Genomic DNA, 14,074 nt, shown 5'->3' on the forward strand with positions numbered 1-14,074 from the left:
TGCAATTACAAGATTTGCTGGATAAAAATTATATCCGTCCCAGTGTATCTCCATGGGGAGCTCCGGTGCTATTCGTCAGGAAGAAAGACAGAACCCTTCGAATGTGTATCGATTACCGACAGCTGAAAAAGCTCACAATTAAAAATAAATACCCCTTACCTCAGATCGATGAGCTTTTTGATCAAGTCAAGGGGGCGACAGTGTTTTCTAAAATTGATCTGCGATCTGGTTACCATCAAATCAGAATTAAAGAAGAGGATATTTCTAAAACAGCCTTCAGAACCCGGTATGGACACTATGAGTTTGTAGTGCTACCTTTCGGATTGACTAATGCACCCGCCACTTTCATGTGCTTAATGAACAGCGTGTTCCATCAATTTTTAGACAAATTTGTACTAATATTCATTGATGATATTCTGATTTATTCTCGTTCCAAGGAGGAGCACGAGGAACACCTCCGGTTGGTGCTGCAAACTCTTCGAGAGCATCAGTTGTATGCTAAACTCAGCAAATGTGATTTCTATAAAGAGGAGATTCAGTATTTAGGCCATGTGATCACAAAGGAAGGGATTGCAGTGGATCCTGAGAAAATAAAAACCATAATGGATTGGCCCGTGCCTAAAGATGTGGCGGATATCAGGTCTTTCATGGGATTGGCTGGGTATTATAGAAGATTTGTGGAAGGCTTTTCAAGGGTGGCATATCCTATCACGTCTTTGCAAAAGAAAGGGAGGACATTCAAATGGAATTCGGAATGTCAACAAAGTTTTGAACGACTTAAGCATTTGCTCACTTCTGCTCCCGTCTTAAGTATAGCTGATCCTGATAAGGATTATGTGGTATGTACCGATGCTAGTCGAGAAGGCGTCGGAGGTGTGTTAATGCAAGAAGGGAAAGTGATCGCCTATGAGTCGAGAAAGTTGAAGGAACATGAGCAGAAGTATTCTGCCTACGACTTGGAGTTGGCAGCCGTCATACATGCACTTAAAATGTGGCGGCACTATCTTCTGGGAAGGAAATTTCTGTTGTTAACAGACCATCACAGCTTGACAAACTACTTTAGTCAGCCCACCCTGAATGCAAGGCAAGCCCGTTGGGCAGATTTCTTAAGTGGATTCGATTTCGACATTAAACATCTGAAAGGAAAGGAAAACCGCGTAGCGGACGCCCTGAGTCGAAAGGTACAATGTTTATATGAAGTTACGCTCAGTAAATGGGAAAATTCCTTGCAGGAAATGATAAAAACAGCAGCAAACCAGGATGCCGAATATCAGCAAATGAAGCAGCAAATGCCACTTTCCAGCAAGGAAAGTCAGCAGGAGTATAAAGTAAGCGGGGATGGAATGCTGCTTTATAAAAAAAGATTGTTTGTACCAAATGACAATAGCCTTAAAAATCTAATTTTGAATGAATTTCATACCAGTCACTACGCAGGTCATCCCGGATACCAGAAAATGCTTACTGCACTTCGAAAGGAATACTACTGGCCGGGAATGAAAAAGCATGTGGCTGGGTTATTGCAACCCCTGCCAATTCCAGAATGGAAATGGGAAATTATATCTATGGATTTCATAACTGGGCTGCCTAGAACAAAGAGGAACAATGATTCTATTATGGTGGTAGTGGATAAGTTGAGTAAAGCAGCACACTTTATACCAGTGCAATCTACCTACAGGGCAGTGCAGATTGCACACATTTTTATGCAGAACGTGTTCAAATTACATGGGCTTCCAAAGACTATAATATCAGACCGGGATGTAAAGTTTACATCCGCCTTTTGGAAAGCGCTATTTGCAGAACTGGGTACACAGCTGAATTTTAGTACGGCTTACCATCCCCAGACTGATGGACAGATGGAGCGAGTAAATCAGATGGTGGAGGACATGTTGAGAGCATGTGTAATGCAAAAACCGACGCAGTGGGAAGACTATTTACACTTGGTGGAATTCGCTTACAACAATGGATATCACACATCAATCCAAATGTCTCCATTTGAAGTCTTGTACGGACGAAAATGTCGGACGCCCTCAAATTGGAGTGGCCCAGAGGACAAATTAAGGTTGGGACTAGAAATGCTCAAGGAGATGGAGGACATGGTCGAAAAGGTGCGAGCTAACCTGAAGGCCGCTCAAGATCGGCGAAATAATTTTGCGGATTGGAAAAGACGGTTCAAGGAGTATCAGGTTGGCGACCACGTTTACATAAGAATACAAGCCAAGAAAAGTACCCTGCAGTGGAGCAGTTGCGCTAAACTTGCGCCTCGTTATTTTGGACCTTTTCAGGTCTTGGCAAGAGTTGGGCCAGTTGTTATAGACATTTTTGTGCCTCGCATCATGAAGCATGGAATGTCGATAATTACAGGGATCCTCAGTCCCTAAACATGTTGTTCTTACCCCTAGAAGAACAAGGTCATCAAACAACAGCACTTCCAATCAGTTCTCCACCTGAAAACACTTCAAAACAGGCTTATTTTGGATCATGTCAGCTGCTTCACTGAGCTTCTGCGCTGGAATGCAACTGTCCCTCCTTGTACCTGCGCTGGAAGTCAAGATTAATGAAGGCTACCTGCGCTGGGCGAGATTGGCCAAGTGGCACAGTCATCCTGCAAGGTGTCAACTGCCCAGGAAGCTTCCAAACTGACACTTGGTTCATGAGATTCGCCCTGTGATGAGTAAGAGGTACTTGATCACCATGTGTAAGCAAGGATCTCCAAGTGGACACAAGAACTGAAGATTAACTGAAGAGGGAGAGGACACAAGGCAGCTTCATGTCAGTCTCAAGCTGACTCATCCTCTCTTCTTCTCTCCTATATATAGAGCTCTTCTATGAGGTCTAAGGAGGCTGGAATTTTGTATTAAGCAAGGAGGTGCTGTTGGTTTACAGTTAGAGCTATTGGGTGATTGTTTTACTAGAGGTGAAGAGGAGAGTTCTTGCTGCTGGGGAGGTGCTACTGGATTGGAGCCATCATTGGTTGTAACCTTCTCAGAACCTTATTACTTCTATCAATAAAGTTTTGCATGTTCTCCTATATACTTGTATTACATTGATGTATTGTATTTACATGTATATTTGATTCACTCTAATCCATGCATCAGTTATGAGTACATGTATCTTGTAGTTTGCTCTCTTGTTTTGTGCAGGATCTGTGTGTAGCTGGACCGGCAAAGAGAGCAAGGAGCTGGGAACAAGAGACAAAGAGAGAGGATAAGGATCGACTAAGCGCAAGACACCAGGTTGGTTAATCTCTTCTTCCTTCTCTCTGTACTTTCATAAAGGAAAACATCAAAGCTTTACTTTCAGTTGTTGCTAAAGACTGTCACCTTTAGAGTAGGGATAGGGTCATCCGCATCGGGTACTTTTCCCCACAACAAACTGGCGACTCCGCTGGGGAGCCTAGTATCTTGTTGGTGTTTGTAGTATTTTGCTATTCATTTTTTGAAGAAAAGAGTACCAAATCGAAAAGCTTTTGACTATATCAAAAGCGAAGTAGAGGGACTGCTACTCTTGCTCATTTGTTGAGCAAATTCAAGATTTGAAGAGCTTATCTACAAAAGACTCTTTACTCTTTGTGATAGATCTTCATCCTCTTGATCATCCCTTAGCCTGTACTTGACCTATAGCTTTTTATTTCAGCAAAAACAGTGCATTTTTGAGCTTTTTATGACCCGGAATTCTTTGTAGACGAAACTCTCGTGTGTCAGTGCAGGCTGTCCATAGGCAGTCTACATTACAGCGCAGGTGCTCCCTTCGGGAACTGCGCTGAGAGTGAAACTGGCAGACTAGAACCTGCGCTGGTCCAGTTAGCCATTGTCTTGCTCAGTCTTCCTTTTGTGTCTTGGCCCTGTTTTCACTGAATTTTTGCTGATTGCTTGCTGGTTATTGTACTTGCTGTAAGCCACTTCTCCTTGACATTATTCCGCCTCAGTTGTGTGATGAAACTGTAAATGTTCTTTCAGTATTTCTTGTTTCAGTTACAGTTTCCCATTGTGAAAAGCGAACCAGTATAGATGTGGCCTCTTAGATCCTGAACTGTAAAAGTGTCTTTGTGATCTTATGAGCTAGTTTTATTACTGTTCATGGCTGTTTGAGCTTGTTTGCTCTTCATTTTCATGGTTTGAATCTATACATTTCCTGTGTTTAAACAAGTCTATCATAAGGTGTTTTTTTGATTGTGGACAAGCTTGTTTATTTCTACTTGAAATTAGATTCAAAATTATACAACAGTTTCCTTTCTGTCTAGCATCAACATTAAGGATAACGAAAAGAAATACATGCATTGTGCATTTTGCATTTGACTGTGTGCTTGACGATTTAGGAAAAAAGTGCATTTTAGTGTGTGTTCTATGATCTGTGGAAAAAGTTGTGTCTTTCTTTTCCCTCAGTAGATTAAGGTTTTCAAAGTTGAAAGATTGGAAAGATTTGCTTCTCATTCTTAGATTGCATATAGGAAGTTGTATATATACATCTCGTGGCAAACCTGAAAGGCAAACTGTTAAGAAAGATCAACATTAAAATAAACTCAATTTACATAACAACGCTTTGGAATTTAACGCAAACATCTAGAGGTCTAGGTAGAGACGTGTTCCGGCGTCGTTAAACATAGTGACTGTCGATCTCTACGAAGGTGGGTGATTCCTCCTGAGAGTCGGTGGCACTAACACGGACTTGAGCTCCCGCGTACCGTCGCGTATATTGGGAGACCCCTATAGGCTTTTATCCTTTATCCTTAGGAAAACGTGTCGGCCGCCCTACTGATCGCGATGCAGTGAACACAGCATTCACGAAGATCGACCACCCGTACCGTAAAACGTATTCTGTGGTTTGGCGAAAGGTTTGGCACACCCTCTGCCTAGATCTCCAGAGCAGTTTCTTTTGGCCTTTTTCAAACTCTATAACTGAAAAAGTCCAACCGAGCATTTGTCACTTCGGGCTCGTTAATACATCGAAGGCGACTAGAGTCATCTTTAGCTTTTTCTCGACTCTTAAAACATGAAAAAGCAAGTTTGTGTCTAAAAGCGTCGTAAATAAAATTTATTTTAAAGCGGAGCATAATCACCTGTTATTCCCACGTTGATCTTTCAGTTGAAAAGTATGGAGCCCACCAACCAAGGAAGTAACCTTGGCGGAAGTCCAAATCCCTTCTCCTCTTGGGGAGATGTTGGTGCGCCTCATATGGCTACATTGTCACTTCCAGGATTGACAATCGGCCTTCCTGTTTGGCTCTTTTCAACTAATGTAGTCCAGATCGCCACTAATCCTGAGCAGTCGAATCAACAGTCAGAACAATCTAGAACTACCCACCAGCCTTCCACTTCTTACGATACTTCCTCTGATCCTTCATCTTCGCAAGGTAGAGCCGCCAAAAGTCAGCCTCCCAAGGAGAAGAAGGAAAAGAAGAAGAGAGGAAAGAAGCAGAAGGAGCCTCTGGCGAAGGCGACTGGGGGCAAGCAGAAGAAAACTGACAAAAACCCACACACTGCACCGACCGGGCCTAAATCACCATGTGTCATTTGCAAAGGGATCCATTTCCATCGTGATTGTCCTTGTATTCCCCGGATACTAAGGGACTGGTCCCCAAGGTTGCACAATCCGGTAGCATCAACCTCTGGTTGTCATGTTGATTGCATTCTGTCAACTAGCGAGAGTGAAGGATGAAGAAGGGGACCAAGATCACCCTGTCTATTGTGTGAAGGCAATCATGCCATCCACAAATGTCCATTCTTAGATGAGGCAAAGAGAGTTTTGGAATATCGCCCGGTGTCACCGGTGCAACTTCCTCCTGGATACCGAAAACTCGCGCCCAATCCCTCGATAGTTGAAAATCCAGTTGAACCACTCAAGTGGTCAGCTGAAGTGTCAGTCATTGAGAATGAACCTACTGAATCTAGACCAGACGAAAGTCTAAAGGTCGAAACGGCAGTTGGCCCGGTTCTTCCTTCAGAAGTTCTATCGTCCAATGACTCCGTCATTGAAGACCCGTCTTCAAATGACACCGTCGCCGAAGAGTCATCTTCATACGACACTCTCACTGATGAGAACAAGGATGACACCATCCAGGTTCTTTTCATCAGCACCGACTCCGATGAGCATCAGGGCAATGCGCCCACTCCTTTATCGCAGGAAGGAACATCATCAGAGTCATATCCGGCCGTATATTCTGTCCCACCACCAAGCAACCTGGTTGTATCCTTTGATTGGAATCAACTAGGCAGACCCCGGTTACCAGCCAGTATACCATTCAGAATCATTGTCCAGATCTATAGAATGATTATGGCTGGTACTATCATTGATGAAGGGGCATCTGTGAGTATCCTTTCCTCTATTGCTTGGAAAGCACTGGGTTCCCCAGCGCTTTTACCTGAGTTGAGAAATCTCTCAGGTTTTGATAAAGGAACCAGTCGACCATTAGGGATCCTCCCCGATGTACCTGTTACATTGAAAGGGAAGACCGTCAGGATGAACGTGTTGGTAGTTCAAGGACCCTTGGATTATAACCTACTCCTTGGACGCGACTATATTTATTGCATGGGAGCGATAGTCTCCTCACTCTTTAGAGTAATGTGTTTTCCACACGAAGGAAGGGTGGTCAAGCTCGTAGACCAACTTTCATTTCCGGGATCTCGCATCGCAAATAGTCAAATACCAATCCTAAATGGTCTGTTCACTCAAGATACGCCTCCGCCCCCAGTCCTCCTTCCCGATGAATGCGAGTGATTCGGAAAGAAAGACTAGGACCCAGGGGGCATGCACCCTGGTCTGCTTCGGGCAGAAGAAACTCCGGGTATAAGAAAGAATTTCCGCAGAAGAACATGACTAGTCCGTACCCCGTCCGTAGGAAGTGGGGTTGTTCTGGAATAATGATCTTTTGTTAAAGTTATGTGTTTGACCAAAGAGTCATTCACCCTTGTCTAAAAAGTGGGCAATGCCCAAGTAGGAATTCCCTTATTGCAACAAGTAGTAACCATCTTTAAATTCAAGCCTCGCCCATCGAAATATATATTTTGAAGGATAAGCAGGGGCAGTCTACGAAGAAGGAGACCATATTGTTGTGACAGAGGGTAACCATCTTTGGACAACCCAATGATAGACACCGCCGAAGAAAGAGATTGATTTGCGGCAGCAAATTGAACCGTCTTTGGAATAATAAGAAAGAGGCAAGCCTCCCTCAATAATACCAATGTTTTATCTTTGAGTAGTGTTCTTCCATTGTCACAAATAGCTGTTCGTTAAAAGTGGGCCGACGGGAAGCCTGAGTACTGCGTAAGACCCCTTAAAATAACGAGAAGACAAGTATCGTTAGCATTAGATTAGCAAGATGACAAATAACTGTGAACACCCAAAGAAAAGCAGAAGTAGGGGAGAGGAGGGGCAGCCTCGAAATTCTATCCTATACCTGGGGGCATGCAAACCTTCTGGAGTGCAAGCTAGGGGCGGTTATTTATCTGGTTTTAAGATTAGCCGTTTCCGACCTTGCATGAAGGAAGCCTGTGGGGCAAAAGTAAAATTTGCCAAAATTAGAGCATAGCTGTGGTAAGGCATAAGCTCTATAAAAATTGGTCCTTATAGGAGGCGTTCTTTTTATGACTGGTATATCAAGCAGTTTTAGCATATAGTTCATGCTCGTTAAAAAATAAACGCAAAATTCGAGCAGTTTTAGGACTGAATTTATGCTCGTTAAAAAATAGAAAAGTGTGAGCAAAAGTTTCCCCCAGAGTTCAAGCTCATGAAAAATGAACCGGTAAATAACCTTTTGAGATCGTAAATTCATCAGCCATAAGAACCTTGATCGTGTTTTCATCCACCACCTCCATTGTTCATTTGGCCGATCATTCACTTCCATTTGTGTGTTTACCTCTTTTGAGAAACAGCTGCGAAGAGTGATTTCACCTAGCCATCCTTGTGACACTGCCGTGATTGGAAAATTCCAACCTGTACCTGGAATCTGTAGCTATCCCTGTTTATCACTCGTTCCTCAAAAGACGAGTCTTCTTTGAGCTCTTTTCACTGACTCGTAAAATATGAAAAGTTTTCCGAGTTTTGGCCTTCCAGCTCGTTAAATGACCGGAACGCTATCCCTCCTCTAAATTTTAATCTTTTTGGACTTGAGGGATTATTGCACAAAAGGATCGAGCGCTTGTCTTGTTCGGCTTGTTAAAAGTACCGAACGACCATCCCTTCTGTATTGTTTTATACTTTTTCGGACTTAAGGGATTAGCTGACGAAAAAGGAATTATGGAGTTAACTTTCTGTACCTTTTCAGACTCTCTAAAAATGAAAAGGACCGAGTTTTCCTTGTCGTTAGACTCGTTAAAATGATTAAATAGCAACAAACTTGTCTTTAGACGAGAACGAGTTTCCCTATCGCTAGGCTCGTTAAATCATAGCGATGGGCTTGCCCGAAGGGCAGGTTATAGAACAAGCATATGTTATCCTCCTCAAGCTTGACAAAAATAAAGAGGTACTGGTCAGAAATGACTGGGGAAAAATTGGGAGAACATCAAAATTTAATGGTAGCAAGTCACTCTTGAACATGACACTTTTCCTCCGTACCATCGGGTTGGGTTGTTTCATTCACCGGTCTCATCACCATGGTCCTCGCCAAACCATCCACATTTGGGGTAATGCTACCGATCCATCGCATCAGTGTCGTTATATGTTCAAGAGGGGTCATTCTGAAAGTGTCAACCGTGTCCCATCCACTGCCATACATTATCCTTCATCCATTCATGATCGCCACCCTGAATCATATGTCACAGTTTGTTTTCACCTCCACTAAAGTCATTTGCTCCGTTCCGTGTCATTGATGTGGGATTCATCAAGGCCCTCCTTTGACAGATCGCTTCTTGTCGACTTCAGCTCATTATCCAAGAAGTTGATCTAGGAACACCCCCCATCAGTACTTTGAAGCTTGCATGCCTCAATGGCAAGTTTCTCACTTTCGGCGACAGGTATACCTCAATGACCTTCGACCAGAAGATTTTGCGTGGCGTTCGACGCCAAGTCCTTTATTCACGCCACATGAATTGTACTGCCGTACCTTGAGGGTCATCGTCATTATTGGTGATTCCTCTCACGCTTGTTAATGGTTTTCATTATCGACCGGTAATCAAGCGATGTCTTTCCATGTTCGACTTCAGCGCAATTCTCACATGGATCGACTTGTACTTAGAGTGAAGATCGAACGAGTTTGAAGACCCCGGATCTAGTTTCATCCATCCGGGCTGCGATATATATTCAGGAAATATAAAAGCATTTGTCGTGTACATCATTGCAGCAGATGATCATCCTACTCAAAGGATGATAATTTCAGCGGAAGATTATCAGTCTGCCTTCAGACGATCGTCTGTCATATGTACTAAAATGTATTTATAAAAGCTGAGCATGGGAATGCCCGCCTCAGCCAGATCATGAAAATAGAATGAAAAATAATGTATTGTATTGTATTGTATTACAGGGCACTCTCCTCAGCACTAGAACGAACTTCGGACCCTCTAGATAAAGCATTTCACCCGATAAACGACCTCATACTTTAGGGGGCAACTGTTATAGACATTTTTGTGCCTCGCATCATGAAGCATGGAATGTCGATAATTACAGGGATCCTCAGTCCCTAAACATGTTGTTCTTACCCCTAGAAGAACAAGGTCATCAAACAACAGCACTTCCAATCAGTTCTCCACCTGAAAACACTTCAAAACAGGCTTATTTTGGATCATGTCAGCTGCTTCACTGAGCTTCTGCGCTGGAATGCAACTGTCCCTCCTTGTACCTACGCTGGAAGTCAAGATTAATGAAGGCTACCTGCGCTGGGCGAGATTGGCCAAGTGGCACAGTCATCCTGCAAGGTGTCAACTGCCCAGGAAGCTTCCAAACTGACACTTGGTTCATGAGATTCGCCCTGTGATGAGTAAGAGGTACTTGATCACCATGTGTAAGCAAGGATCTCCAAGTGGACACAAGAACTGAAGATTAACTGAAGAGGGAGAGGACACAAGGCAGCTTCATGTCAGTCTCAAGCTGACTCATCCTCTCTTCTTCTCTCCTATATATAGAGCTCTTCTATGAGGTCTAAGGAGGCTGGAATTTTGTATTAAGCAAGGAGGTGCTGTTGGTTTACAGTTAGAGCTATTGGGTGATTGTTTTACTAGAGGTGAAGAGGAGAGTTCTTGCTGCTGGGGAGGTGCTGCTGGATTGGAGCCATCATTGGTTGTAACCTTCTCAGAACCCTGTTACTTCTATCAATAAAGTTTTGCATGTTCTCCTATATACTTGTATTACATTGATGTATTGTATTTACATGTATATTTGATTCACTCTAATCCATGCATCAGTTATGAGTACATGTATCTTGTAGTTTGCTCTCTTGTTTTGTGCAGGATCTGTGTGTAGCTGGACCGGCAAAGAGAGCAAGGAGCTGGGAACAAGAGACAAAGAGAGAGGATAAGGATCGACTAAGCGCAAGACACCAGGTTGGTTAATCTCTTCTTCCTTCTCTCTGTACTTTCATAAAGGAAAACATCAAAGCTTTACTTTCAGTTGTTGCTAAAGACTGTCACCTTTAGAGTAGGGATAGGGTCATCCGCATCGGGTACTTTTCCCCACAACACCAGTAGCCTACCAGCTAGCTCTACCAAGCCACATTAGAATTCATAATGTCTTTCATGTATCCATGCTTAAAAAGTATATTTATGACCCTAAGCATGTGATCAAGTGGCAAGATATACGGGTAAGAGTTGCTTTCAATTGAACTAATTGGGAATGTATCTGGAGACAAATGACTGATACTGTTAATGGTTGCAGGTCGAACCGGAAGGAGAGGTCCTGGTCGAGCCGCTGAGAATTCTCGACCGGAGAGAAGTACAGCTGCAGAAGCGGGTTATTACACAAATTAAAGTGCAATGGCAGCACTATGGACCTGATGAGGCCACTTGGGAAGATGAAGAAATTTTTAGGAAAGCTTATCCGGAGCTGTTTGGGGACACTAGACATCGGGACGATGTCCAATCTCAGGAGGGGGAGATGTGATGACCCCGGGAAAATGTAATTATTTAAGTTTACTACGGTAAAAACTGAATTAGAATGACATTGAAAGACTTATTTTTCTTTTAAGAGTATTCTGTTAATTTTACATGTGCACTAAAATGTTTTAAAAGAAATACTCATAAAAGTATTGGAGCTCCCAAAAGGGAACTGGAAAAAGAAAGTTAGTTAGCAAAACTGGAAATAACCACCTTCCCTAACTGGAAGGGTCTCCAGGGAAAAGGGGAGGTTGGTTGACAGAACTCTGGGCTGTAGAGACAGGCAGAGAGAGCAAAAGGGAAGAAAAACCCTGAATGGACTAAGTCTGGTAAGGACCAGATAGTCGAGCACAAAGTGCTGTCTTGCTGAGGATAGTGATCCGGTAAGAAGCAGCTTGGGGGAGACTCTGGTCCCGGAGGACAAGTCTCACGGATGGGTGGATAACAAGCTTTACACAGAGATCTGCAGGAGACTTACTAAGGAGTTACGGTACCGGCAGTGACCAGGTAAGTAACTGAACCCTAATGCATCTGTAGTTATCTGTGTAACATTTATAAAACAGAGCATTTGTAGTTATCTGTGTAACAATTATAAAACAGTGCATCTGTAGTTATCTGTGTAATATTTAAAAAGCAATGCATATGTAGTTATCGGTGTAATATGTATTAAGCAGAGATTCTGGGAATTAGCAAACATTAATACTGCTGCATAAATAGGCTTGCAGCGACTATGACTCAGAACCAATGAACTGGGTATCGTATGAATGGAACAGAAACCCGGCAGTAGGGATAATACCTTAACTCATAACGCATACAGAAAATAGAAAAACATGGTTAAACCCCGACTGAGAACCAGAGGGTGGAAGACCATGCCTTTTGGATAGTTGTCTTAAGATATAGGGGTTGTCCTTACCCAGAGAAGTTAACAACATTAGAATAATGGAGAGGAATGATGATAAAAACCCTTATCACGTTCCTCATAAACCTCAAATGGAACCTGCCCAGGTATTGCATAGAATGCAGAATTTAAAAGAAGACAAGAAGAAGATTAGTGAACACATAACCCTCGAACCGGGTTGAATCCGCGGTAGGTGTGGGTTCTGGAGATTACTTCGCGCCAGGCGATAGCTTGAACCTCGGTTCACATTTTTGGAAAACAAACAAAACTCAAGCAAAAGAATCAAAGCTTACGAGTTATCTTTAGATAAATAATTAAGAAAACTGAACAGTCAAGGACCGGTACCCAGGGGACGGACTTCTATAACATCAGCAATTTGATAAACAAAAGAACTCTCTTTTAAAGAAATAGTGAGACATGCAGCAAGCGCCGTAATGGGCATTTAAATAATGAACAGTGAAACATATATATATCAAACGATTTACAGAAAATATATATATATATATATATATATATATATAGTAAGCCACAGAGCATTGTCCAAACATTGTCAAATTAAGGACAAATAATAGTTCGAATTCGTGGCTTAACATTTAGAACCAAATGGTTTCTTATATACAGAGAACCCAAAATCGAATCGAACATACATCTATAGTAATAAGATGCAAGCGCGATATTCCAGGGTACCTTATAAAGACCTGCTAGAAAATGAATTCAAATATAAACAAACCCTTACCTAACGCCGTAAACAATAAGCACATTTTCAGAACGAGAACTACAAAATCTGGGTAGTGCTCGAACTTCATTATTCATGGAAAAACTTTGATAAAAATGCATGCTTGTAATTGACAGTAGAATATGAACAAGGGTTTGTATTAATTAAACGGCCGCAAGTCTATGTTGGTCCAGACCAATACCAAATGAGCCGGATTCCCAACAAATGTCTTTAGAAAAGTCATGAATACAGTTCAATCGAAACAAAATAATACATAGTTGCTTCAATAAACCACAGGCGGAACTATAGCCTCATAAACTGGAGGCTTCCAACCCAAAACCGCTGGAAGCGAAGGGGTTAACCCAGTACTCATAAAACAGATCCAAGACGTATGGGACCGGAGCATATTAAACCGTCCGTCGCCATCTGCGTCCAACCGTGAAAGAGTAAGGTTGGGGGTTTCATTTAGGCGCAGAGGGTAACCCTCAGGCGACGAATGGTGGGACAGAAGAGCTTCAAACAGAAATTATTCACATGGAATATATAGAAGAGCCGAAGAGATGCACCTGGGGTAACCTCGGCGAACTAACACCTGGAGGAAGTCCACCCTGTCGTAAAACCCCGGAAGCAGACGTCTGCAACCAGCCATACAATAGAGGAAATCAATAGTTCTGACTTCTTAAAAGATAAACCAATGAAAACAACGTAACGTTAAGCCGACTGTAATACTTACCAGAAGCCAGCTCGAGGATTTATAACCCTGAAGCAGAAGCTCAGCGGTGAGGATGCATGATGACAGATATGGCGGATATGCCTCAGCGCGGAGTTGTGGAGCAGTCTCACCTACTGTGGCGGAATGGAGCTGAGAGCCGAGGAAACGCCGAATAATGCCAGCAAAACCTCGAAGATTCAGGAAAGGCAGAAATATATAGCTAATTTCCAGAAGTGGAGACGTGGGGGTATCTCCACCCTCCGATTTTACCCAGAGCCTCCACACCGTTGATTAAGGCGGTAACACCAAAAAACGAAAAGCGGGAAAATTTCCAACTTGGAGCCATGCCCCATCCACGTGAACAGGCCGGCGGAATTTAGTGCCATGGCCAAGTGTCCAACGTAGGTGGCGCCAGCAAGTGAGAGACAGAGCTGCCTCGATACGCTCAAGTCACCGCAACAGAGTTATGCATGGTGTATTATTCATGGGTAGAGGGGCCCCACATAAGGTTAAACGATATAACTTATAAACATGACCAGCACCAAGATAAATTAATCCAAGAGTTATAATGTTAATGAAGTTGTAGCCACCATAAAAAAAAAATTCTATATACTTTAATATGTGGGTGATGAGGTATGTGACATATATTATTATAGCATTATTAAGCTTATTGTATCTAAATCAATAAGACAAAATATTTATATTTCAAATTTAATAATTTTGATTAGCAT

General features: G+C 42.6%; 1 protein-coding gene across 1 annotated transcript; it reads left to right on the plus strand.

The window, feature by feature from the left end:
- Nucleotides 1–602: 602 nt before the first annotated feature.
- Nucleotides 603–13,634, plus strand: LOC149194273 (uncharacterized). The gene is made up of 6 exons (XM_089407612.1): nt 603–873; nt 1,036–1,181; nt 1,233–1,328; nt 1,424–1,513; nt 1,707–1,898; nt 13,431–13,634. The coding sequence occupies exons 1-6, from the start codon at nt 603–605 to the stop codon at nt 13,632–13,634; spliced, it is 999 nt and encodes a 332-aa protein (XP_089263738.1).
- The last annotated feature ends 440 nt before the right edge of the window (nt 13,635–14,074 follow it).

Source organism: Pinus tabuliformis, chromosome 2_2 (genome assembly GCF_031772625.1).
Source record: "Pinus tabuliformis cultivar Carrire ecotype Pingquan chromosome 2_2, CPIR1, whole genome shotgun sequence".
Taxonomy (NCBI): Eukaryota; Viridiplantae; Streptophyta; class Pinopsida; order Pinales; family Pinaceae; genus Pinus; species Pinus tabuliformis.